The sequence below is a fragment of the Meriones unguiculatus genome, chromosome 10 (assembly GCF_030254825.1).
Source record: "Meriones unguiculatus strain TT.TT164.6M chromosome 10, Bangor_MerUng_6.1, whole genome shotgun sequence".
NCBI lineage: Eukaryota > Metazoa > Chordata > Mammalia > Rodentia > Muridae > Meriones > Meriones unguiculatus.
This window is the reverse complement of record NC_083358.1, coordinates 84306854-84332303: the sequence shown is the minus strand read 5'-3', so window position 1 is coordinate 84332303 and position 25450 is coordinate 84306854. Positions and strand designations below refer to the sequence as shown.

Below are 25450 nucleotides of genomic sequence, written 5' to 3'. Positions count from 1 at the left end.
ACCCTGTAAACCAGGCTGGTCTCCAACTCAGAGATCCACCTGCCTCTGCCTCCCCCGTGCTGGGATCCAAAGGCATGCGCCACCACCAACACCCAGCAACCATAGATTGTAAATGACTTGCTTTTTCCTCTGGCACCTTGCCTGTTTTCTTTTCTGGTTTTGAGTATCGACCCCCGGGCCTCACACCGGCTCTACTGTTGAGCCATTCATTCTGCCTCTCCGAGTTTTCAGCTTCAGATATTGCCTATTGATGCTGTCTCACACAGAAGTCAGGTTTCACTCCTCTTCCAGCCTCCTCCTCACACCCTCGTCTTAATCACTCCTCAGTTACACTAATTCTTCAGTTAACGTTTAGTTTCATCTCATCAATATGTAAACAAAATGTACAGTGAGGAATATTCCCAAGGGATAAAAATAGCAGGGTCCAACTATATTTCCTTTTCTGTACAACTTTAGGGTTTTCCTGGAGCTCAGACTTGCATCTCATTTTTTGGTTTTTTATTTTTATTTTTTTTATTTGCTGTTTCCCTTGGGCTTCACTCAACACTGAGCCAAAGTGTAAATCTCAATGTGTTTCAGCACATCTGTTCCTCTCTGTGTGTCTTCTCCTGGAGACAGCCCTCTTGCAGGTCACCGTGCTCTCTGCTTTAGACTCGACTTTTTGTTTTAACACTTGCAACACTGTTGCCTTGGGGGAACTCCAGCCTCTCCTTTGCACAGGCTGCTCATTTTCTGAAACTCCTTTCCCTCTCTGGCCTACTCATGACTTTCAGTGGAAACATCCTTCCTAGAAGGTCGTGCCAGGGAAGTCTTTGGGGATTTTGTGCGAGAGCGTGACTGTATTGACCCTTGATCGATGGTGGGAACCGGTACTGAAGTCCAGGTCAGGGGCCTCGAAGCCCACGCATTTAGACAGTATTGCTCTGCTGTTTTCTGGGGCAGAGTAGCTGCTGAGGGCCAGAAAGTCCTCAGCTCGGCCAGAGTGTCTTTGACATTTTCTTTCTTCAGTTTTTTTTAAAGCTTTATCTGGTAGTGTATGCCTGAAGTCTCACACCTTCAGTGGACAAGGCAAGAGGATCAGAGGTTCAAGGTGACCCTGACAGCACTGCAGTTTTGATGGTTGGCCAGTATGAGACCCCGCCTCCCCAAGAAAATCAAACAAACAAGAAAAAAAGGTTTTTTTTTTGTTTGTTTGTTTGTTTTTTCTTTTTGCTCTATTGCTCTATCTAAATGTCCCGTTAGCCAGATAGGGGGTTCTTAAATAACTCTAACATTTTATCTTTTATTTCCCTGTTTGTCTCTTTGGCCAACTCTCTGGAGAGCTCTTTGGCTTCACAGTGGAAGCATTCAACAGAAAATGCTTACTTTTGAAACTGTTAATTATTAAAAGGTCTTTCTCATTCCCTCGATATTCATTTTTTGTGTGAGGGGTTTCAGATGTGAGTTCACTGTTTCTCTGTCCTCTGTGATGATGTCACTGGTGTGTCCCCTGCACCGTCCCCAGCTTCCTGTGCAGCTTGCACGGAATCTGTTTCCCCGAAATTCCTTTTGTTTGGTTTCCAGTCTCTTGCACTTTCTTCGAATGCACAACAACCACTGGCAACTGGTTCACGCACACTTGTTGAAAGACTGCTTGTTGTATGGGGAGCACCTCTCCTGGGGTACAAGTCCCTACTTTACTTCCGGCTCCCTCATGTGGCACCTGACTTGGGTTAGAAAGCTTCTCAGACACCCCCATTTAGAGGAGCAACGAGGCCGCTAAGGCCCTGGGAACTGAGCTGTGGGATGTGGGTGGCGGTGGTTATGGGGCCACATCAATCAGTGCTTTGGCACATAGCCCTGCCCCAGCCTCAGCTTTATTTTGCACTTACTTGTATTTTGAAAGTTGCCTTCTGCGTTCTTAAATTTGTATTGACTGTTGTTGTGTGTGTCTAGGTGTCTGCTGCGTGTGTGGAAACATGAGGGCATGGGAATGGCCTGGTGGAGGTCAGAGGGCCGCCTCTGGAAGTCTGCGCTCTCTTTCTAGCCTGGGTTCTGGGGATCAGACTCAGGTGGTTAGGCTTTCGTTGCAAGCACTTTTCCCTGCTGAGCCATCTGGCTGACCTGAAAGCACATTTTATACTTGAGTTCCTGCCTCTCTGGCTTCTGCGTTCAGCCAGCATCTTATTTGCAAGTCTGTACACAGCCAACACTCACAAGCAGACCTTTCTAGCTTTTCCTAGTAAGCCTAGTCCTGTCTCCAGTTGTCATCATTTGGCTGAATTTTATTTTACTTTTTAAATTAACATCTGAAGCCACACAGTTCAAGGCTGATAGTTCTCATCTGCTGTCACTGCTTGCCTGTTTCTCACAGTCTGCGTAATTCTTTAATGACAGACTGTGGAGAGAAGGGAGGGCTGAGATCAATGGCCACGAACCACTGGAGCTCCACATCCAAGCCCTTGTTGGAAATGCTTTAGTGTGGTTATACTGACATAACACCGACTCTCTCTGCCGGACAGATGTTACCTGATGGCCAATTTGGCTGGACAGATCTTTGTTCCCTACTGGAGATCAAGCAACTCCCACCTCCACTGGGAGGCTCTCACTGCCAAGCGAGGGCAGCAGCCCCTTTGTGAGTCCCCCAGAATTCCTATTGACCAGGTTCCCAAAGGGTGCCATGCTATTAAAACCCCACAGTGCTCTTTTTCATCAGAGGCAACTGCTCGATGGCATGATTCACGGCTGCTTGGCTTCCCCTGCCCCGACCCCAGGAAGCTCATGTTTATCTACTCATTTGGTCTGAGACTTTAGAGGAGAGTCAGCTCTGCCAGGAGTAATCTTCCTGCTCCAAGTCCAACCCTGTCCTTGTCCTGGGCCTGCTCTCCTGGCGACCGTTACGCACAAGAGAGTCCGTGGAGAGTTATGCACAAGAGATGCAAAGAGCTCGGGTAAATGTGAGTGGGATGGAGGAACAGCAGTCCTCAATTATTTTCATGAGGTAATGGGCTACAGATACCGGATAAAGAATCAGTTTACTAGTACTTACCTCTAAGGACATGAATTATACTTTACATTTCTTTAGGGTGTAACATTATTTTCCAAGTAAATATTCTTCTGAATTTTACAGAGATAAAGTAATTGATAAAGCTACTGGAGTGTCTTCAAAATAAATCCACAATGTTTAAAGTATGAATACAACCTTTTTTTTTTTTTTTTCAATTCTAGGCAGTATGATTTCTTTGCTGTTTGATTCCCCCCCCCCCACATTTACATTTTCTAGTTTAAGCAAAAGGGCCTGGAAATGTGAGAGGTTTACGGAAGACTATTTCTCCTGACCAGTAAGTGAGCTTACAGTCCACATTTTAGCTTAGTCTTTTTTCCTTTTTTTTTCTCCCTAATTCTTGTTACTCTCTTTTAAGGAGTTGAGTAAAAATCCCCAAATACGTTCAGTGATGCATATACAACTCGAAGCACCCAGACAAACCACAGGGATGGAAGTCTGGACTCACCTGTTGAAATAACAAGTGACCATTGCTCCCACCACAGTCAGCCGCTGGCACGCCAGGATGAATTCGCTGGTCCAGATGAGGCCAATCAAATGGTACCACCACATATACCGAATGCCCGAAAGAGGCTGATAGTCCACTTGTCCACCTTCCGTCACCTGGGCAGTACCTAAAGGTTGAATTACAAACACGCTTTACACCAGTACTTCCCTTGTCTTGGAAGATGGTTCAGCGAACCATGTTTCTTCACGTGTGGTCTTTGGCCCTAGGCAAAGTGCAGGTGTCAAAGTTTACATTCACACAGCAAACACATCGACACTGACCGCAGGGGCTTTGTAAGACACTTGACCCACATTCTAAAACTCACCCTACTTTGAAGGTGTGGAACTGGGTTCTGAAGAGTCTAACTTTAGTGACCTCTGGTGACTAATAGAAGGACACCTTGCCCCGGGTATATTTTCTGTTACATCACCTTGTGTGATGTGGGCCAAATATGTTACATTGTCAAAATACACAAAATATTAAGATCGCGTCGCAGAACTCTTCACCAAAAGACTTAGACTCTATAAAAGAGACTCATAAGAGTCTGCCTTTACTACAGAGACTCCAGTTAGAGTTTGTTTCAAGAGCAAACTCTCTTGGCACACGTAAAAGGACTGCTTTCCTTGCGTCAGATCTCAGTGTGGACCTTCTTGTGAAGCCTGGGACACATTACATGGCTTCTTAGAATCGTGGTCTTACCTGGGTACTAATTTCTTCTTGGTATATAATAATACCATGAGTGATATAATCTGGGTATTCTCTGAGATATAGACTGGCCCACAGAACTATTCCTGCATGTGTGATAACAGTCCTCATCCTCACCCTCGTCCTGTATCCCAGGAGCACAATATTGCATTGAGTTAAGGCCATTAGGGCTGTATTAATAATGTTCCACTGTTGATATGCTTTAGTCTTCTTTCTCCTCCAACCTAAAGAATCCTTTGGATTAGCTTTGTGGGTACTGGTAAACCAGCTCTCAGCTCTGTGCTTGATTTCTAATGCTCTCTCACCAGCTTCACAAATAAACTCCCATAGGGAAGGAAGTGAGCGCTCTGATTGGTCTTTGGTGAAGACTGTCACTTGCCCATCATTTGAACATGGTTCAGTTCGTGTCACGGCTTCCCATGGGCGTTCATTTCATCCACTCGTTCGCCTTTCAACAGTCACAATAGAGTTCATGCAGCAAGGGAAAAGGTGAAGGTAATCACATGTTAAGCAAAACGGATTCCACAGATGAAGGCTGGTCTCTATCCCTTCCTCTCTAGTTTTGCTGAACAAGAATGCCGCTGGGAGAGGTAATGGGGCAGCTTGCTGTACAGAGAGAAGCCAGCATTGGCCTACTGAACGTTGAGCTCATTTTGGCCTGGAAGGAGATGCGTTTCAGGTGAGGCTCAAAAATATGCCCAACTTTTCCCAAAGCTGCTGCGTTTCAGAAAACCATTCCTAACAGCAGGGAGGTGGCTCCTCATGATGGCAATGGCTTTTAGGTACAGCGGGCCAGTAGGCTGTGAGATCCGCACTGTGATCCATCTGAAGTACACAGGGCCTGAGAACAAGCGTGCGCTTCTCTTTGCAAGACCACGAGTGCCAGGAGAAAATTACGTTTTGCAGGTGGAGAATACTAACACAGAGTGGGGGTGGGGACGTCATTTTCCTCACACATTCAGATGGCTGGAATGGACGCTAAGAGAAGACAGTCGGTCCCCTTGCCTGCCCTGCATGGCCATTGCTACACATCTCCCTACTTGTCTCACTGGTGGCAACAGTCAGCACGTAGAGTGTCTGAAGTGATAGATCAGGATCCACTTGGCCCTCAAAGACTTCCCAGCCTCCAAAGAAGCACAACTCATAGCTTTTTTTTTTTGACAAATTTCTGTGGGTTGAAGTGTCAAATCTCCTCTACTTGCACCATGTGTCCAGGCAATCGGGTGTGCTCCTGTGTGTGGGTACCCATGCCACGGCTAGCACGTGGCCGTTAGAGGACAACCTTCACACATTGGTCCTTGGCTTTCCACCTTGTTGGAGATGGTCTGTGCCGTGGCGCGTAAGCCGCGGTAGCTGGCAGACAGGCTTCCGGAGCCCGCCTGTCTCTTCCTTCCTTCCCCTATAGCATGCGGGCATTATCGACACTTGGGCTACCATGTCCAGCCTTTACGTGGTTGATGGGGATCCGAACACAGGTCGTCAGGTTCGCACAGTCAGTGCTTTCACCCCAGGAGCCGTCTCTGATTCTTCCGGAGATGTCTTTTATCTGTTCTCTTTGCCAGTTTCACTGGGCTGCTTATAGATGCTCCTCGAGATAGGACTATTTAGCGTCTCACGGCCCCTGTTGACATTCTGGAGCAGGTATTTCTGTGACCAGTGTAGTGGTTGTCTGATTCGTTTGTGGGCGTTCAAGAGGATGCTTCCTGTCATCTCCCCTTTACAATGATCCGGTACACCGTCATACAATGCCGAATGTTACCTGGGAGGAAATCACCGCAAGAGAACCACTGCTGTAAGCGGATCTCTTCAAGGATCGGGGACCCGGGGGGGGGGGGGGAAGCCTGGGAACGCAAGGACCTTCACCGCCGCTGTTCCAGAGTCCGAGGGTGGGGCAGGCATACTTCTGCGTGCAGGGCTGCCCTCTCCTGGATGGGCCGTGTTGGTGCAGGCAAGATCCTCGGGCAGCTGCCCAACCGCAAACAAATCCCGGAGCCTTCTAGAAGTCTGCTTTTTCGCTTTACCGCTTAAGGATAGTAACAGCTACTTCTCACTCGATTGTGCCTTACCACATCATGACTCTAAATGCCTTACACGTAGTCGGCACCCGCAAATGCAAATGGATAAGGTGCTAAGAACAGAAGGTGCGATGCCGGGTTAGCTGCAAACGAATTCTGGGTAATATCATCCCAGTGCTGAAATTAAACAGGTACCGAGTATCTACTGCACACCGGCTTTTTGCTGGACATTAGCTGTTAGGAGGAAAAATGGAAGAGGCAGAGCCCAGGATGTCACGATGCACTCCAAAGACCCAGGGGCCATCGCCATCCTCTCCTCCCATCCTGCATTATTGCTGTTAAAATGAACCGAGGGTCATGTCTCTCTTCTCCAACCTTCCCATCCCACATCTCCAGCATTTGACCCCGTTTCTCCTCCGAATTCCTTTATGAATCCATCTCTCGCTTAATGACACTGTTCTAGCTGAATGTACTCCCTTCCTGTCCCCAGAACCCTGTCTCCTTTAGGGTCCTCTACTTGGGACATTCTTACTTTCCTGAGTCAGACTTGGGGCCCAGTTCACACTGCTTTCAAGTCTTTGTTCAAGTATCTCGCCCTAACCCTTACCCTATAGCCAAATTAAAAAATGATTTCTGGCTCCTCGGGCACTTGCTGCTCCTGTTCTCTGCTTTCTTTTTCTCCATTCCTCTTACCAACTATTACAGTCATTTACCTGTTTTACTTAATATATGTTTTCCTCCATCTTGTAAATGAGAAAGACACTACATTGTCCATGTGGCTTTTTTGTTTGTTTGTTTTTTTCAAGACAGGGTTTCTGTGTGTAACCCTGGCTGTCCTGGAACTCACTCTGTAGAACAGGCTGGCCTCGAACCCAGAGATCTGCCTGACTCTGCCTCCCAAGTGCTAGGATTAAAGGCATGCACCACCATATCTGGTTGTGTCCACATGTTTTAACGGGAATTTTAACTCACAGTAAATGTTTAATGAGTAGATGGTTGGAGGGATGGATGGACACTTTTAAAAAATGAGATGTTCTAATTTTCAGTTTTAATTTTATGTGCATGAGGGCTTTGCCTGCATTTATGTCCGTGGACCACATGTATGCCTGGTGCCTGTGGAGGCCATAGAAGGCATTAAATTCCTTGGAACTGGAATTAGAGATGGTTATGAGTCACCATCTGGATGCTTAGGAATTGAACCTGGGTCCACAGAAAGAGCAGAGACATTGCTCCAGTCCCCAGCATTCTCTATTAAAGATTTTTGAAACAACCACTTTCTAGATCTCTCTAGAACACACCAGAATAAACTCGATAGAATCTTGATGTTATTTAGAGCATTTTAAGAGACTATAGCAGCACACTGATCTTTGTGAGTGGCAGATTCTTTAGGAAGACAGGCCAGCTGGGTAAGACAGTTTCTCAAAGGGAGCAGACACAACTCAAAAAGGACTCTGTTTTCTGGCATGCTCTGTGTATTTTCTTGTAGCTTTTTTTTTCTTTTTCTTTTTTTTTTTTTTTTTTTTTTTTTTAGAAAACTGTCCCACAGGTCCTACTGACTCTGGCCTTCTGACCCTCAGCCTGGCTTCTGCCTCTGCTCTGGCTGCAGGACAATTAGGGAGAATAAGAGGAAAATTTTATTGTTTTTTCAGATATGGCAACCCTGAGCCAAGGGATAGAGAAAGAACATACATGTCCCTCCCCTCAGGGCTCTTATACTTGTGGATAACAACTGAGCTGACTGCTTTCATGCCAGCGTCACACAAGCTGACTTGTCTTAAAGGGGGAGCCTCAACTGAGAAAGTGCCCCGCTAGATTTGCCTCTGGTGCATTTTCTTGACTGATGGTTGACGTGAGAAGGCCCACCTCACCGCTGGAGGTACCGCCCCTAGCCTGGTGGCCCTGGGTGTCGTAGGAAAGCAGGCGGAGTGAGTCACAGAGAGCAATCCGGTAAGCTGCACGCCTCCATGGCCTCTGCATGAGCGTCTGCCTCTTGGTTCTTGCCCTGTTTGAGTTCCTGCCCTGATTTTCTTTAATAATGGACGGTGCTGTGGAAGCATAAGCCAAATAAATCCGGTCCACTCCAAGTTGCTTTTGGTCCTGGTGGTTTACATTTTATTAACTCTGTATCCCAGCTGTATCCCGCTCCCTCATTCCCTCCCAAACCCTCTTTCCCTCCCTCATCTCCTCCCTGCCCCTTTCCAAGTCCATTGGGGAGGACCTTCTCCCCTTTCATCTGACCCTGTTTTATCAGGTATCTTCAGGACTGGCTGCAAAGTCCTCCTCTGTGGCCTAGCAGGACTGCTCCTGCCTTGCGGGGTGGGGAGGTCAAAGAGCCTGCCATTGAGTTCCTGCGGAAATAGTCCCTGTTTCCCTTACTATGGGAAACCAATTGGTTACTGAGCTACCACGGGCTTCATCCCAGCAGAGGTTCTAGGTTATATCCATACATGGTCCTTGGTGCAGTGTCAGTCTCAGAAAAGACCCCTGTGCCCAGATATATTTGATCCTTGTGGAGCTCCTATCCTTTTCACGTCATACTAACTCCCCTTCTTTCATATGATTCCTTGCACTCTGCTGCAGGTTTGTTCACAATAGACATCTTAACTAAGACAATAGCACTTTTTTTTTCTTAGATCTGAGCACCTTAGAACATAGGACATGTTTATCCCTCTTTCTAGAAATGACCATTGGCTTGCTTACCGCTCTATATCAAGTACCCAAAGCACACAGTAGGCACACATAATACATCTCTAGAGCTGAACACATAATAGGCAGAGAGTATTTGTTGAAAGAAGGAAGAATATGAAAACAATACACAAAAAATACTTAAGTATACATGCCCAAGAAATTTGTAGACAATCCTTCAAGAAATAGAATACTAGAAACACATTTTAAGAACACTCAGTTTAGGGCTGGGCAGTGGTAGCACACACCTTTAATCCCAGCACTAGGGAGGCAGAGGCAGGAGGATCTCTGTGAGTTTGAGACTGGCCAGTCTACAGAGCGAGTTCCAGGACAGCCAGGGCCCCGCAGAAGACCTGTCTCAAAAACCGAAATAAACAAACAAGCAAACAATAGAACAAAACAAGACAAAAACAAAGAAACACAGCAAACAACAACAAAAGAATGCCTAGTTTCGGAGACAGTTTGTGGTGGAGAGCTGGGGTGAGAGTTGGGAAGGGGAGTGGATTCTAGGTCAGATCATGCTGCAGCAAGGCATAGAGAGATGTAGGGGGACTGCTTTTCTCTGCAGCGGTCAGATGACCTGCACTTCTGAAAGGCAAGGGCTACTGCAGTCTCTCTTTCTGTCCCTCCCCCCTGTCCCTGAGGCAAGGTCAGCCACCAGCAAGCTCAGTGAAATAACTTCCCTTATCTTCTAGATCACTGATACTTTTCTTTGATACTTTGTGTTCAAATACACCAGGCATGGGGGAGAGGGGGGAGGGGGCCCACAAATGATGCCCACAGCTGAGGCTAGTGGGAGCTATTCCACCATATACTCAATGCTAATTCCTAACATCAACAACATATGGTCCTTCATTTGCAAGGCAAAGCTCTCCTCCAGCTCGGCCTTGAATCATTTTTCCATTGCACGGATGGCAAGGGGAAAGCACAGAGAATTAACTCCCCGGGGAATGTGAAGCAGCCTCGGATCCCAGGTCCTTTGATGGGAAAACCTGCTGAGCTAAGCGCCTCCTCCCCAGGCCCAGCTGCACTCCTGTTCCAAGCACACGCCTGTTCCAAGTGTGCATGGCTGTGACTGCTCCTTTCAGCCACGGGGTGGACCTGGAGTACCCACCCCCATTTCAAATGGGCCTTGTCCATTGTCCTGAGCTTCTAGACCATCTTAGTGATCACCCAGATCACCAGATCTCTCACCAACGGCACCTGCTGGATAACTACAATGTTCACTTTTTGCTTTACTTTGATTTTTAAAGACCGGGTCTCTCTTTGTAGCCCAGTCCTTGAGTTCCTGATTCTCCAGCTTTAGCCCCCTGAGTTTTGGAGTGACAGGTATGCTCCACCACATCAGGCTCTTTATTTCACTGGATTAGAGTTAGTAGATAAGTCCCAGCAGACTAAGAGATGTTTCCTGCCTCTGGGGGTGTTCACATGCTCTGCTGAGAGGACCCTCAAGAAAGCCACGGCTTGTGAACTAGTTCACAGATGGAAATCATTAGAAGAGAAACAGCTCGTGTGAGAAAACCTGACCCACTAAAGTTCACTAGATTCTTCACACTAAATTCTTAACTTATTAGCCCCCAAAGAAAACTCACAAATATTTACCTGCTGAGGATAACCCCTTCTCCCCACACCAACACAGATAACTTCACTGTAGGTCACAGAGAGATCCTGTCTTCTATCACTAGAAGTTAATGCCCTGGAGGACATTAACTGGCACAAGGAGGCGCTGTGCGCTCTCCACTGTGTCCTCCGGCAAGCATCCTTTCCCAAGATGTGGAAGCTTCTCACAGTTCTTGCTCGGACATCCTCCGAGAGTCAAAAATCGATGCGGTTGCTGGCCTGCTTGGGCCAAATCCAAGCCACTGGCACTGGAGGAAGAGGCCCAGAGAGCAATGAGGACTCTGTAATCTTGGGCATTTCGTGAGTGTGTAGAAGGGAGGGTCAGGTGGCTGGAGGGAGTCCATGATCCCAGGCTACAGCCGGAGGGCAAGTAGTAGCTCTTTGGGGTACCTGCTGTGCTGTAAAGCCCAATATCAGCTTACTTGGAGACATATATTCAGTTCAAGACACTCGGTTTTTTTTCCCTCACTGTAGGCTCCTCTCATCCCTGCCCGCTGAGCTCTTTGCTAACAGAGAACTACCATATTCTGACATGATTAGGTGGCTGGACCTGCATAGGAGAGCGTCACGGGGTGCCAAGCTAGGAGCTCAATCCCAAGTCAGCTTTAGGGCGTTAACTCCATGATGTCACTCATCCTCGGCTCTCAGGTTTGGACCTTTTCCTTCCTCCCTGAGACCAGGCCTCCTCTTCGCCTGTGTTCAGTCTGTTTCGGCTTCTTCTGTATGTTCTGATAATCTGGCAATTTACAGCCTGTCCGCTTGCGCAGTGGGGTTGGTACTTCACTGAGGAAGTGAGGGGAGTAGTGGCAAGGGTGAAGGCGCCACTCGAGAGAGCTTTGCAATCAGAGAGCCACGGCTCATCCTTTCTGCATGATTATCAACGGATGGCTTAAGTGGATCTTTAATTCTCTGACTTAATGCCTGAGAACGGCAGACAAGTTCCAAGGGGGCTGTGGTGCTGGAGGAGGAGAATGTAGGAAGTTGCCTGGTGTGGAGTTACCTGAGGGCCTTTCAGCACAGGGTTTATTATCGAGCTTCATAGACCATGCCCCCTGCTTGGCCTTCCCACAGCACTGAGACTACTTTTAGCTAGAGGACGGCTCTGAGCATCGTTGTAGTAGAGACATCTCTCCCTTTGGGTAAAGATGCTGTAAGTTCTTAATTACTCGTGGCTGGCCAAATGGAAACTACATTTCCCAACCTCCTTAGCTCATAGCTGTTACCATGGTCCTTGGATCTGGTCACTGGGGGTAGGTAGTACTGTGGCTTGTGACTTCTGAGGAAGGATGCTCATCTTCCTTCCCGTCACTTTCCTAAAGGCTGAGGTGAGACACCGTGGTTGGATCCCACCTGTCTCTTTCAACTATGAAGTGGCAAGAAAAGGGCAGAGGTTGTGGAACATGAAGGCTTTGGAATCTTGGGTACTTGACATCTTTCAGTTTTCTCTCCTTTCTAGACAATCTCATTCTGACTATTATAGTCTACTTGAACAAGGCTCCTCTCTGGTAGTTACTGGACAGTCACTGGAGGCCTTCAGGGCCCTCCAGCAGAAGACCCTGTTCCTGCCACATCCCGGAAGCTGGACAAGTGTGTCTCCAATGGCTTCCAAGGAGCTTGTGAGCATCTTAATTCTGAAGGGTCGCTTAATTCCGGAGGAGAGTGAAGAAAACCAAGTCCACGAAGAACCAGCTGCTCTGAAGTTGTTCTGTGACAGGAGCCTGTGTCTGTATTATCTACCAGAGCATGCACTTTGCCTCACAGAATGAGTAAATAAGGGATAGGCTAGGGAGCGCACTGAGTGATTGCACCAGTCTCGTTGATCTGGTCTTGCACTTATCTGCCTGGTAACAGTCTCGTGAAAGCAACTCTTTGCTTGTGCTTGCCCTAGTGCTTGAGTCTAGGCCATCACCACATCAAAGAGTGGGGTCGAAGCATTTTCAGGATGATCTCACTGGAAGTGTGGCCCGCAGACCAATTGCTGGTACTTACACCGACTGTCCCCGCTCTGCAAGGATGAGGAGGCTTCCGCTGAACGAAGGCCATCACTGAGCGTGTTGTCTCTTCCAGCTGACATGGGTGCGCGCATGCAGGGGCATGTGTGTGCAAGCACATGTGAAAGCCAGAGGACAACCCCAGGTGTCACTCCTAGGCACCGTCTAATTCATTATTGAGATGGTGCCTCTCCTTGGGTGGACCTTGGCTGGTAGAACTTGATCAGTCGGCCAGGCTCTCCATCAGCCATTGAGCCTCAGATCCTATGGGCTCTGGTGACCAAACTCAGGTCCCTGTGATTGCAAGGAAACCCCTTCATAGACCGCACTGTCTCCCCAGTCCCCTACATTTTCTTTTCACAGCAGGGCTTTCTCAGTGAAGGGAAACAGCAGAGCGATATGCCTGGATAGGAGCTCTCTGCATGGTTTCAGACAGTGCTTTGAATGACACTGATGTAGAAAGCGAATGCACTGTTAGAGAGCATGTTTGTGGTGGTCTGAAGAGGAAAGGCTCCCGTAGACTCAGGTGTTTGAAGGCTTGGCCCATAGGAAGAGTTACTATTAGGAGGTTTGGCCTTGTTGGAGAAAGTGTGTCACTGTGGAGGAGGGCTTAGAGGTCTTATAAACTCAAATCTGGCCAATGTGACACAGTCTCCTTCTGCTGCCTGTGGATCAAGATGCAGAACTCTCAGCTCTTTCTCCAGCAGGGGGTCTGCCTGTGCATTGCCATGCTTCCCACCATGATGATAACAGACTAAACCTCTGAAAGTGTAAGCCAGCCCCAATTTAACATCTTTTTTTATAAGATTTGCTGTGGTCATTGTGTCTCTTTACAGGAAAAACAAAACAAAACAAAACAAAACAAAAGTAACTAAAACAGAAGTTGGTACCAGAAGTGGGGTATTGATATGACAGACCTGACCACGCTTTTGTTTGGAGAAACATATATTTTTAGACTTTAGATTAGAAAAGCAGCTGAATGCTTTAAGCAAGGATCAACGGGTCATATTAGTAAGAACATGGAAGACAGTGGCCCTGAGGGTGATCTGAACTGTGGGAGCCTGACTCAAGAGGTTTCAGAGGAGAAGAATGTTAGCATGTGGCCTAGAGACTGTTCTTGTGATTTTTTTTCAAAGATATATTTATTTATTTTACGTACATGAGTGCTCTATCCACATGCACACCTGCATGCTAGAAGAGGGCATCAGATCACAGTATAAATGGGTAGGAGCTACCATGCGGTTGTTAGGAATTTATCTCAGGACCTCTGGAAGAGCAGATAGCTCTTAATTGCTGAGCCATCTCTCCAGCTCCCTCACCCCTTTTTCTCTTCTGATATTTTGGCAAAGAATGTAGCTGCTTTTTGCCCATGTCTGAAAGGTCTGTCTGAAGCTAAAGTGAAGAGTTAGGGATTAATTCCTTTGCCAGAGGATATTTCCAAATAGCCTAGCATTGGCTCTGTTGTATGGTTATTAGCGTTTACACTTATGAAGAGCTATAATAAAAAGGAGCAAGGAAAAATGCAAAATGTAATGCAAAATGTAGGAGAAAGGGGGCACCAAGAAGTTCAATAGAAGAGCTAAGTCCTGTGTTCAAGGAGGTAAAAAGATCAATGAAAAGCTGGATATTAAATGTAGTAAAAAGTTGCCATGGTCATGGGGTCTCTTCACAGCAGTAGAAACCCTAAGACAATGATAAACTATGTACTTTTAGAAGTATACCAAATCTGTCAGTCTGTTCATCTGTCTATTCATCCATCCACTCACTTATTTTGTCTTATCCCAAAGAAATAAAAGCAGAATCTCTGAATGTTCAGTCCACGTATTGATATGGTAAAGCAGTGAGGCTGATTCTGAGAAGGGCCCCAGTGGAGAAGCAGCTTTAGGATACGACAGGAGAACGAAGACTACGCAGTTCCCTTTTCAAAACCAAAGCAACCTGAACTTCCATTTGTACTTGTTTTAAACGTAAGCTGACCTTGCTGGAAACAACCCCGTTAACAGAGCCTTCCCTGGGTTCTGTCATCTGTGATGTTCTGATTTCATGGGAGTTGGCATTATCTTGGAAAGATTTAAACCTGGAGACTCTTTTTGTGGTTGTTTGTTTTGAGATAGAGGTTTATGCAGCCAAAGATGGCTCAAACTTGCTAGGTAGCGAAGGATGACCTTGAACCTCTGATTTTCCTGTCCCCACTTCTGGAATGTCAAATGTCTAAGCATGTGACATTTCATTCAGTTAATAGGGCACTGGGATTAGTCCCACAGTTCCGTGCTTGATAGGGAGCACCCTTACCCATTGAGCTATATTCTCCAGCCCCAAACCTGAAGACATTTAACAACAGTCTTCCTTTCAGCTTTGGTTCATACTATACTTTTACTTAAGTGTTCAAGCCTGACTGAACTTATTCACTCATGAGAACCCAGCTTCTCTGAAGCCAATATAGAAACATTCACTCACGACAGAGCCCCCGGCTCCATCGCTGTTACCACCAGACTATTCACAGGAACAGGCAACCAGTTCTACAATGGTGTCGCTTACCAGCAGTTCCAAGGCTCAGCAGCACAGCCACCCAGAGGACCCAGAAGAAAATGAGGATGACAAATGTCCACAGTGGTTGGAACAGCAGGAAAGGACAGCGGCTGATGGCTTTATTTGTGACTTGGAGAAGCTCAACTGTCAGTTTCATCCTCTTTCTGAGGGTAAAAATCAAGATGAGGAGAACGGCCTGGTGAGAAAGAGGTCAGAGTGAAACCACTGCAAAGCGGTGAGGAACGATGAGGGGCTGAAAACAAACTTTGTAACTGCTGTCTCATTAATCGGCTCTCTCTGAAGATACTACGTCTATTATACCGGAACAGATAAATTCTCAAGCACTAACAGAGACCCTCTGTACAGGTCCCTGTGTGAGATCCCACAGTCATAACAGTGAATGAGGCTTGATGCCTTCTTAATAGATCCGGTCAGAGTGGGAGAAGGTGAGAAGAAGGTTCTTTAAGGGTCAAAGGGAAATCTTCTATTTCCCCTCCTCCATGCCACACACTCAGAGATGGGCTGCAAATAGGCGAGAGACAATGAGTACATTTCAAAGCCACTTGCTATACCATCTTGATTGGGTCATCCTCTCTGCACAGAAATAGTTGTAAGTCTCCAGACTAATGAATCCACCGTCCTTCACCCATGAATCATCCAGTCTTCTCTACCTTTCTCTTCAAGGTTAAGTGTCTTGGTTTGTCTCTGTCACCCTATAGCCCCCATTTCTATCCCCTAAGTATCTCTTTATCCACCACAGATTCCTTCCCAGCGCTCTCCCAAAACAGTTCTCCCTAAGGTAGCATCCTGTGACTTCTGGAAAGTGAACTCTTTAGGAATATCCAAGTTGGTTTTGGCTGGAATTCAGAGCTGAGGGTGGAAATGCAACCAGTATTGGAAGTGCTTATCTTACTGTCAAGACTGTGGTGACGATGGCAAAGGCCAGCATGCACTTCATATTCTCCCTTTCTGTGTCCAATTCTGTGCTGAGGTCGTCGGTGTAGTCATAATACAGCCACCATAGGACACCGCAGACAACTAGAAAACAAAGCAAAAGCAGACTTGCCATGTGTCCTGATATTACCCACCTCTTTTCTACACACACACACACACACACACACACACACACACACACACACACACTCACACATACTCATGCACATGGACACGCACACACAGATACTCACACAAAGTTCGGCCACTTGTGGCTGACCCAGTGACCCTGTTCTAACAGAGAATCCTAAACCCCTAGAAGCTTTGTAACCCATCACTTATCTCTGGGTGATCCATGCAAAGCCAGCTTAGCCTGTAAGGAACCTGTCAGTCCTGGGGTAGCTTTCTGTCTCTGTCAGACACAGGGACCTAGCTACAGGATGAGCCTGAGTGTGATCAGGAAGGAATGGTGACAGAGAGCATGGTGAGAGGGAACAGTCTAAGGTGTTTACACAAGGCCTGCTGCTGACAGTTCTGGGGGTGGGGATGGTGGCTTCTTATCCACAGAAGTGGGTGATTTACACAGCCCATGAGGATCACATTATCAGAGTTCGACTGTGAAGAGACCCTGACATTGCAAATACTCTGCATTTGGACAAACACATGACCTCAAACCTCACTGTTGTAACTCTAGGGAGGCCAGAGCTGCCTCCTGGTAAATGGGGAGACGGTGAGCTTTCAGCAGTTGAAATGACCATTCTCCAATACAGAGCTTATTACGCTTTGGAATGGAAATGCCCCCTAAAAACTCATGTGTTGAAGGCTAGATCACCAGATGGTTGGCATTCCTGGGAGGCAGAAGAAAATTTAGGAGGTAGGATCTACTTGAAGGAAGTAGGTTATTGAAGATGTACTCTTGGGAGGAACATGGAGACCCTAACTCTCTGCTTCTTAGTGGCCATGAGGTAAAATTAATCATGGCTATCACATGCTTCCACCATGAGAATACTACTAAAGGCTCAGAAACAAGGGAGCCCAGGGGCTACGGATTGAAATCTCTGAAACTGTGAGCCCAAACATTTTTCTTTAGGTTGATTTGTTCAAGTATTTTGTCACAGAGATGGAAAGGTGACTGATACAGGAACCCAGGGCTCTGGGGGGGCTGCCTGAAAGCAGAACTAAATATTCAAAGGGATAACAAAATTGCAGTCATATTGGACATTCAGAATTTAAAGTGCCCTATGCCACTTAAAGAACAGGACTTGTATCTCTTAGATGCCCTTTCCACAAAACTCCTGGGGATATTCACAGCCCATTGACTGGTAACAAAAGAGGGGTACACACAGGGTCCCCTGGTCTGTGATCCTTCTGTGGCTTGCTCTTCAGACTGACCAGAACCTTTGTGTGACAGCTATGGGTTCTCACAGGCTCAAGGGGTAAGTGCATTGCAGAATAAATCCTTCAAAATGAAAGGAAAAAAGATTGAATTCTCCCCCATTGTTTTTGTTGTTGTTGTTTGGTTTTGTTTTTTGTTTGTTTGTTTTGAGACAAGGTCTCTCTATGTAGCCCTGGCTGTCCTAGAACTTGTTAGGTAGACCAGGCTGGCTTTGAACTCACAGATATTCATCCACCTGCCTCTGCCTCCCAATTGGTGGGGCTAAAGGTGTGTATCAACGTGGCCAGCTGGAATTCATCCTTACGATGCATATGAGTACCAGTAAACTGTATTTTTGTTTGTTTGCAGTGCTGGGCATTGAATATAGGGCCATGTCCACGCTTGCCAAGACCCTTGCACTGAGCAACATCTTCAGGCCAGGATCTCCCAGTCGGTAGACCAGGAGCTACTCAGTGGGATAAAATCAAACAGAGACCCCATTCACTTTCTTCAGGAGGCAGAAGCAACTCCCATTGTTCTTCCTGGGCCTGGTTTTCCTCACGTGTAAAATGATGGAGCTAAATCACACCCCCTTCTTAGACTCCAGTTAGTTAAAAACAAAAACAAAAACAAAAAAACTAAATAGACAACCCCACCTTTAAATTCTGTACTTACCCGAGAGATGTTCCATTTACCCAGAGTGGAAATACTTACACAGCAATCCCAAAATGACCAGTGAAATGATAATGTGGACCAGAAGTGTTGAGATGAATCGGAAGATGAACAGCATGGCCAGAGACAAGGCTGGAAAGGTAAGCACGGCACATTAAGGGCAAAAAGGGTGGGAGGGCAGGGGAGGGGAGAGGAAGTTGGGAGAACATAAAACTAGGATGATCAAGCCCAGAACAGCGAGGGCTAACAGGTTTACACACAATATCCAAGTATCTTGGGAAACCTACCAAACACTAAATACAAATGACAAGCTATACCCAGGGTGCCTTCCTAGGCCTGTGACACAAGCTTGCTCAGCTATAGTAAGTAGGATCTGATAAGACTAGCATTCTTCAAAAGTTTAACTAGTTAAAGACAGGTAAGTAAGTACGTAAATGTATTATTTTATAATAACCAAAAAATATATTTTCTTACAAATCCAAAGGAAGTATTCAAAATTTTACCGTATTTAAGTCTTTTGTCTTTTATGCTGGGCTGTGTAAAAGTTCTAACTCTTACTGTTTCTTAGATACTCTTATGAAATCTCGAAGAATAATGCCTTGGTAATAAAAACAGTCAAACTTATACAAGTGTACCTTTGTTTTTTTGAGACAGCGTTTCTCTCAGTATGTCTGGCTGTCCTGGAACTTGCTCTGTAGAGCAGGCTGGTCTCGAACTTGGAGACCTAATTGCTTCTGTTTCCCAAGCGCTGGGATTAAAGGTGTGTGCCACCATCACCCCAAACAACAAAACATAATTTTTAAATAAACTGGATATGTAAGATACTGCATTTTATTTTCTAATAGTTGAGACTTTGGCATTATGATTTTTCTGAATATTTCTGTGACTGTGAACACTAATTCTCCCAAAATAAAACACCTGGAATTGCTTACAGAAGTTTCTGTACAGTGGGTACTGACACAGGATTTGGAATCTCAGCTCTGACACTTACTCTGCAAGCTACGAAGCCCCTACCAAGACAGTTAATCTCCCCCAGCCTCAGTTTCCTTTCCTACAAGTGGATCTAAGCTCTGACAAGATGTCAGTGGATTATGAATAAGCAGCAGTAAACCATACTGTGTATCATGAGGACCTACCAAGGATGGAGTCCTTGTGGGGACAATAGACCACGGAGTATGATACAGGAACTAATTTGGCTTTTTTCATATCATTTTTACCACACTAGTCCCTGGAAGCCAGAGCAGGGTCATTCTCAGCTTAAATAAGAACTTCAGAAGTTATAGTATGGTGACTAGGTAAGTTTCCCCCAGCATTCGGGAATAAGGAACTTTTTTAAACAAGCAGAGATATGTTGACGTCTGACCAAAAGGTCTCCTTCAGCTTGGAGGTGGGAGGCCTGCTACTGGAAAGAGCACAGCATCTGTCCACAGCAGAGTGGCTTAACCTCTTCAGACAGAAAATTGGCTTGTAACAGAAAATTGGCTCGTAACAGCCGCAGCAAGGTGAATCACGGAGCACGGGAGCCACGGGGTCAAGTGTGGGCAGCTGCTTCCGCAAACAGACAAGGAAACAGGTCTTTGCTCAAAGCAGGTAGGCCTCTATGAGGGGCTGGGCACTCGGGGCATTGCATCCGTTACTATCAGGGACACACACCACGGATGCATGCTCCTTCTTTTCCCCACCCCCGCGGCCTCCTGGTCTGATGGACTAACAAGTGGAATGCAGAGTCGGTGTCTGGTGCCCCCATACCTTTCAGGGCCCATGCATAAAGCAGTGGTGTTTTATTTGCCGCTCTCTTACGCAGAGTTAACAAGGGACAGAAACCAGGCCAATACATTAACACAGTTCTACGCAGAGCAGCTTCCTGGCTGAGAGCCAACTCATCTTCCATTCTTCCTGCCCCCTGTCTACACTTGAGCCTCAGAACAGATCTAGAAAAGAAGTAAATATGCTCTCTACTGGTCAAAGATGTTGATTTTCGTTTCACTGTGGACTTGAGCGCTAGGAAATTCGGCATTCCATACACAGATGCTAAATAAAATTAGTCGAGAGTTACCAAAGGCGAAGACACACAAGCCGAGGATGGTGTCTCTTCCCGCCATTATTCCGCTTAGGATCCGGTGGAGAGCATCAGCGTCATTTATCCAGACTGATGCAAATAAGGAATAGCACTCAGGTGTCTGAGGGATGCACCGGTTAAATAAGGGAAAGGACTTGCTGAAAAGAAAAGGCAGAGTCAATGGTTAAATGATTAACTTTCTCTTTAAACGTGTTTAAATTCAAAATTCCAACATCCCCAAACCATAATCTCAGTATTTATGAAAAGGAGAGGGCTAGTGAAATGGCTTAGCATTTGAAGGCACTTGACTCTAACGCCTGACGACCCAAGTTCAGTCATGATGTTGTTCCCTGACTTCCATGTATGCGTTAGATCATTTGCCCCTGCCCCACTTAGACATGCTCAAGTACACACACACACATACACACACACACACACACACACAATTTAAATAGCAAAACGTTTGGCAACCTGTTTGCAAAACACCTCTTAGAAAGACAAGCAATCCTGCCTTGCTACAGCGTTTAGCTGATGCTCACGATGAGAAACTGAATAAGGAAACCCATAGACGCCCAAACACTAAACCATTCTTAACTCGGTGCAACCATTCTTTCTTTTGCTTTTTTAAAGACTGAATGACACCCCACAGAATATCTATACATCACATTTTTTTTTTTTAAAGTAGGAATGTTTTGATTTCTCAGGTTTTGGTCATTACTCCATCAACTCCAGCACAAGAATAAAATCTCTCTCTCTCCTCTCTCTGTTGTATGTACGTGACTGTGTTCATGCTCACATGTCTTTGTGCATGTGCTTCTGTGTACATGTGCGTGAAGGTCAGAGGTCAATCTTAGTTATCTCCCTCTCTCGCTCCACCTTTTGAGGGAGGGTCTCTTCGCTGAACATGGAGCTCACGCAGTTGTCTTGACTGGCCTGGCCCGTGAGTGATGGATCTACATCTCTCAGCTCAGGGTCATATGTTCACATCTCGATAGCCAGCCTTCATGTGGATGCTGGGGATTTGAACTCAGGTCCTCATGCTGGAGCAGCAAGTATGTTACTTCCTGAACTCCCTCCTCATACCAAGAATCATATTTCTTTAAGGAATAGTTAGGGGCATGAACTGGGCCAATCAGAAGCGATATTAATGACAGCAATGACTCTTCAGTCCTCTTCAGAAAGTGAAGCAAAGCTTTTGTAACTGACACCTTCAGTCTGTGTGAAAGCTGACCTTTTCTGGGCTCTTCTGTAAAATGTAAACTCACCCAGGAATACCCATTCTAAAGAATCTTTACAAACCATAGGTGCCTTCATGGTATCTCCCACTTCCCCAAACAGTGGGAACAAACCCCCCCAGGCTAAGAAGGGTTGGATTGTCTGACAGATTGCTAAAAACCAGACAGCTGCCATTTTGTGAAATGGAAACAGGGAGAAGTAAGAAGATGGCTTGTAAAACTCCTACTGAAATCCAACGTGGAAAATTACATTTACATTGACATTTTGAAGGGGTAAAACATTCACATGATTAATTCTAGAGGGGCCAATGGACTAAATCTTCCTGTGTTTAGCCACTGAGCACATTTCTTCACAGGCAACCACTGTTTTCAGTTTCATGCCTGTCATTTTAGAGACAGTTGAAAGCCTATGTAAATGTGATAGGAAACTGACCTCAAGATAACAAAAAAAATATACTCAAAAATATGCAGAGCTTGTCAAAACAAAGCAAAGGGGAAAATGAGTTAGCTTTTTTTTTTTTTTTAATGCCAACATCCACCTTAAAGGCATAAAAGGGTTGGATGTTGAAGAGAAGGGCATACTCTGAGATAAGCATTTAACTTAGGAATAATTTTAGAGTTTCAGAAAATCCTTAAAGTTGGAATAGAGTCCTGTGTGCCCTTTGGTCTTGCTCCCCAAAAGGTAACTTTTCATGTCACCACAGCACGTTGTGCGGGGTCAGCCTTAGCCTCGCAATAAGGAACAAAACTACAGCTTTTATTTGGACTCCGTCCCATTCCACCAGTGTCCTTTCTCTGTTCCAGGATATAACTCAGGACATCAAATCATATCTAGTTGTCATGATCCTCCCTGTTCTGTGACAATTTCTTATTTCTCCTAACTTTGCCATCTCTGGAGATTCTCAACAGCTGATTGGCAAACCCTCCCTCCGCTTGTAGAATTTCTTTCCCACTCTCTCATAATCATACTTCAGTTTCGGGTTTGGGGGAAGGTGTCATGGTGAGATTACAAGTCCCTTTCAAAGAATCCCATCAGGGAACTTAACTGGCAAGGCGGTATCACCGTAGGATGGGGCGGTTATGGAAAGATATGTAAATTAGTATAGATTTGTAATCACACAAATCACACCACAGCCCCCCTTCAAAACAAAAGGCACTACAGCACATACTGATCTATTGTTTGCTATTAATAATGTAACTTACAGACCGGTACATGTCAGAAGACGAGGGATTTCCTATTTTTTTTTTTTTTAAAGAATTACTTTGTTTTTAATCATATGTGTGTGCACAGGTAAATATAGGTGCCTGGAGAGGCCAGCCCTTGGATTTCTTGGAACTGGGTTGTGGTTGGCTGCAAACCACTCAATGTGGGTGCTGAAAACTGAACTCAGGTCCTCTGCAAAAGCAATATGCACTTTTAACCTCTGAGCCATCTCTCCAGCCACCTGGGATTTTCTTTTCTTTTCTTTTTCTTTTTTTTTTTTTTAAACTGTTGTGAAATTTGCCTGTTACCATGTAACACTCAGATCTTAAACATGGAACCAGACTTTTGGCAAAGACATAGTTCATATAATGACTACCTCTTTCAAGGCATGACAGGACCATCCCAACCTCCCTAGTAACCCGCCACCTTCCAGGTGCTGGGATTACAGTCATGAACCACTGGGGCCTGATTAAGACATGGACTATTTTTATAGCTGCAGTATGTCCTCTCATTCCCCTATAGATCTGATTGTTCATTTGGGTTTTGTTACTTGGTTGCTTGTTTTGAGAGAGAGAGAGAGAGAGAGAGAGAGAGAGGCTGGTGTCAAGATCATTATGTGTCCCAGGAGGCTCTCGAGCTCCTGATTCTTTGACTGGGTTACAGTCTGGTACCTGTGTGCCTGGTTTACACTGTACTGGGGATTTGAATTCAGAGCTTCATCTGTGCTAAGGAAATACTTTACCAACTAAGCTGCAGCCCTTGCTCAACAGACCTGATTTCTCCTAGCTCAACTCTGACTTTGATTCTGTCCAGTTTCTTGCATTTGGATGTTGCAGAGGCCAGCATGCTTTCAATGCCTGAGTTCTACATCCTTGGTGAATATACAACTTCATCTCCTGTCTTTCTGCCGACTGCCATTTCCGTTGTTTTTCAATGTCAAGCATAAAGATGCTATAAACACTCTCATCTATATCTTATCATTTTTGGAGGTGGAATTTTCATCCTCTAAGGCAAAGACCTAAAAGTGGAGTGACGGGGTCATGTGGTAAATAGGTGCTTAGCCAAATAAGAAGTCATCTTATTCTTTTTTTTTTTTTTCCAGACTAATCTCATCACTCACACTCTTCTTGGACACATACTTACAGACACTCTGGTCCCATGTCCTCTCTGGTACTTACTCTTACTACTTTCTAAATAATTAACTCTTCTAGTATGTGTGAAGAACTGTCACAGTTCACGTCAGCTCACATCTTTTGCCTGGTTCTACCAAGCTTTTTGTCCTTCTCTTACTTCTTAAAAGTAGGGATCAGCCAAATGTGGCTCACTACCTTTTTTTTTTTTTAATAACTAAAGTTTTATTGAAACATATCTCAGTCCACTTGTTCGTGCATTTTAAAAAAGATCTAGTTATTTATTTATTTTACAGTATTCTGCCCGCATGCCAGAAGAAGGCAACAGATCTCATTACAGAAGGTTGTAAGCCACCATGTGGTTGCTGGGAGTTGAACTCAGGACCTTTGGAAGAGCAGCCAGTGCTGTTAACCTCTGAGCCATCTCTCCAGCCCTTCTTCATGCATTTTAAAAATATTTATTTTAAAAAATTTAGTGTGTGTGTGTGTGTGTGTGTGTGTAGAGGTTAGGGGACAACTGCAGGTTTTGATCCTTGTTCTCAACATGGTCTCTTGGTTATATTCTTCAAGCTAGCTGGCCCACAGCTCCTGGGAATTCTCCCGTCTCTGCCTCCCATCGCCCCATGGAAGCACTAGGATTACAGATGGGTGCTCTTCGCTGCACACAAGTTCTTAGGATTCAAGATCATCTTGTTTATTCAGCAAGCACTTTATCCACTGAGCCATCTCCCCAGCCCTGTTCATGCATTTTCTATGGCCGTGTCTACACTGGCCCAACAGATTGAACAGACATAAACAACTCAAGGGTGGAAGAATTTATTTTGACTCATAATCTTAGAGGTCTCAATCCGTGTTTGCTTGGCCCTGTGTATTTGAGAATATCATAGTATTTGTGGTGGATGGGATTCTTCACCTTGTAGGGGTCAGGAAGCAGCAGGAGAAAGGCTAGCGGGAGGCAGGAAGGGGCCAGAGACAAGAGACCCCACAAGATTCCACTGTTAGCAACCCACTTTCTCTAGCAAGGTTCCACCTCTTGAACTTTCCATGGTCACCTGAGACCGAGTGCATGCCGCATGAACCAAGGAGGACGTGAAGCAATGTGATTCCATAAGCGATAACAACTCCAATTTATCTTCTTATAATAAACATCAATTTCTGTAGGAGTCCTCGGGGTGTGCTGAACGTATAAAACAATTTGAAGAGAGATGGCATTCTATCAATATTAAGTTAATGGTGTAAGTAGGTGCGTTCATCCAGGTGCGCAGGCTCTTTTATTTCTCTCAGCAAGATCTTAAAATTTTAAGCAGAGGTCATGGGTTTGTCTGCTAAGTTTATTTTAAGTTTCCTTCTTTTTAAAAATTCTGGTAAAGATAGACTTTGAAAAGTGACTATTTGCTAATAGAATCCAAAAAGACAATTTTTTTTTTTTCTTTTGAGACAAAGTATGTAGTCCCAACTGTTCTGGAACTCACTCTGTAGACCAGGCTGGCCTCAAACACACAGACATCTGCCTGACTCTGCCTCCCAAGTGCTGAGATTAAAGTGTGCCCCTCCCCCCCATGCCCGGCTCAGAAAGAAAATTGACCCATGTCTTGTTTTTTTGCTCAGTTTGCTTAATATTTTATAGGCCCTTTGGATAGTGCTAGACTGTTAACTCGTTTTAAAATAAACATGGCTTTTCTTCTTCCCTTCTGTTTCCTTTGCCTGTTACCTTTTCTAGGCCTTCCATTTCAGAAGTGTTTGGAATAGAGCGCCCTCTTGCTTCTA

At 45.5% G+C, this 25450-nt stretch overlaps 1 protein-coding gene across 8 annotated transcripts in view; it reads right to left on the bottom strand.

The window, feature by feature from the left end:
* The window catches only part of Slc44a3 (solute carrier family 44 member 3), a 74018-nt gene that overhangs the window by 34190 nt on the left and 14378 nt on the right, over nt 1-25450 (bottom strand). For all 8 annotated transcript variants that reach the window (XM_021655489.2, XM_060392811.1, XM_021655491.2 and 5 more), the window contains 5 exons: nt 20112-20272; nt 18098-18187; nt 15989-16113; nt 15085-15271; nt 3492-3657 (listed from right to left, as the gene is read on the bottom strand). In XM_021655489.2, coding sequence (XP_021511164.1) covers nt 3492-3657; nt 15085-15271; nt 15989-16113; nt 18098-18187; nt 20112-20272 — 729 coding nt within the window. The remainder of the gene's footprint in view (nt 1-3491; nt 3658-15084; nt 15272-15988; nt 16114-18097; nt 18188-20111; nt 20273-25450) is intronic.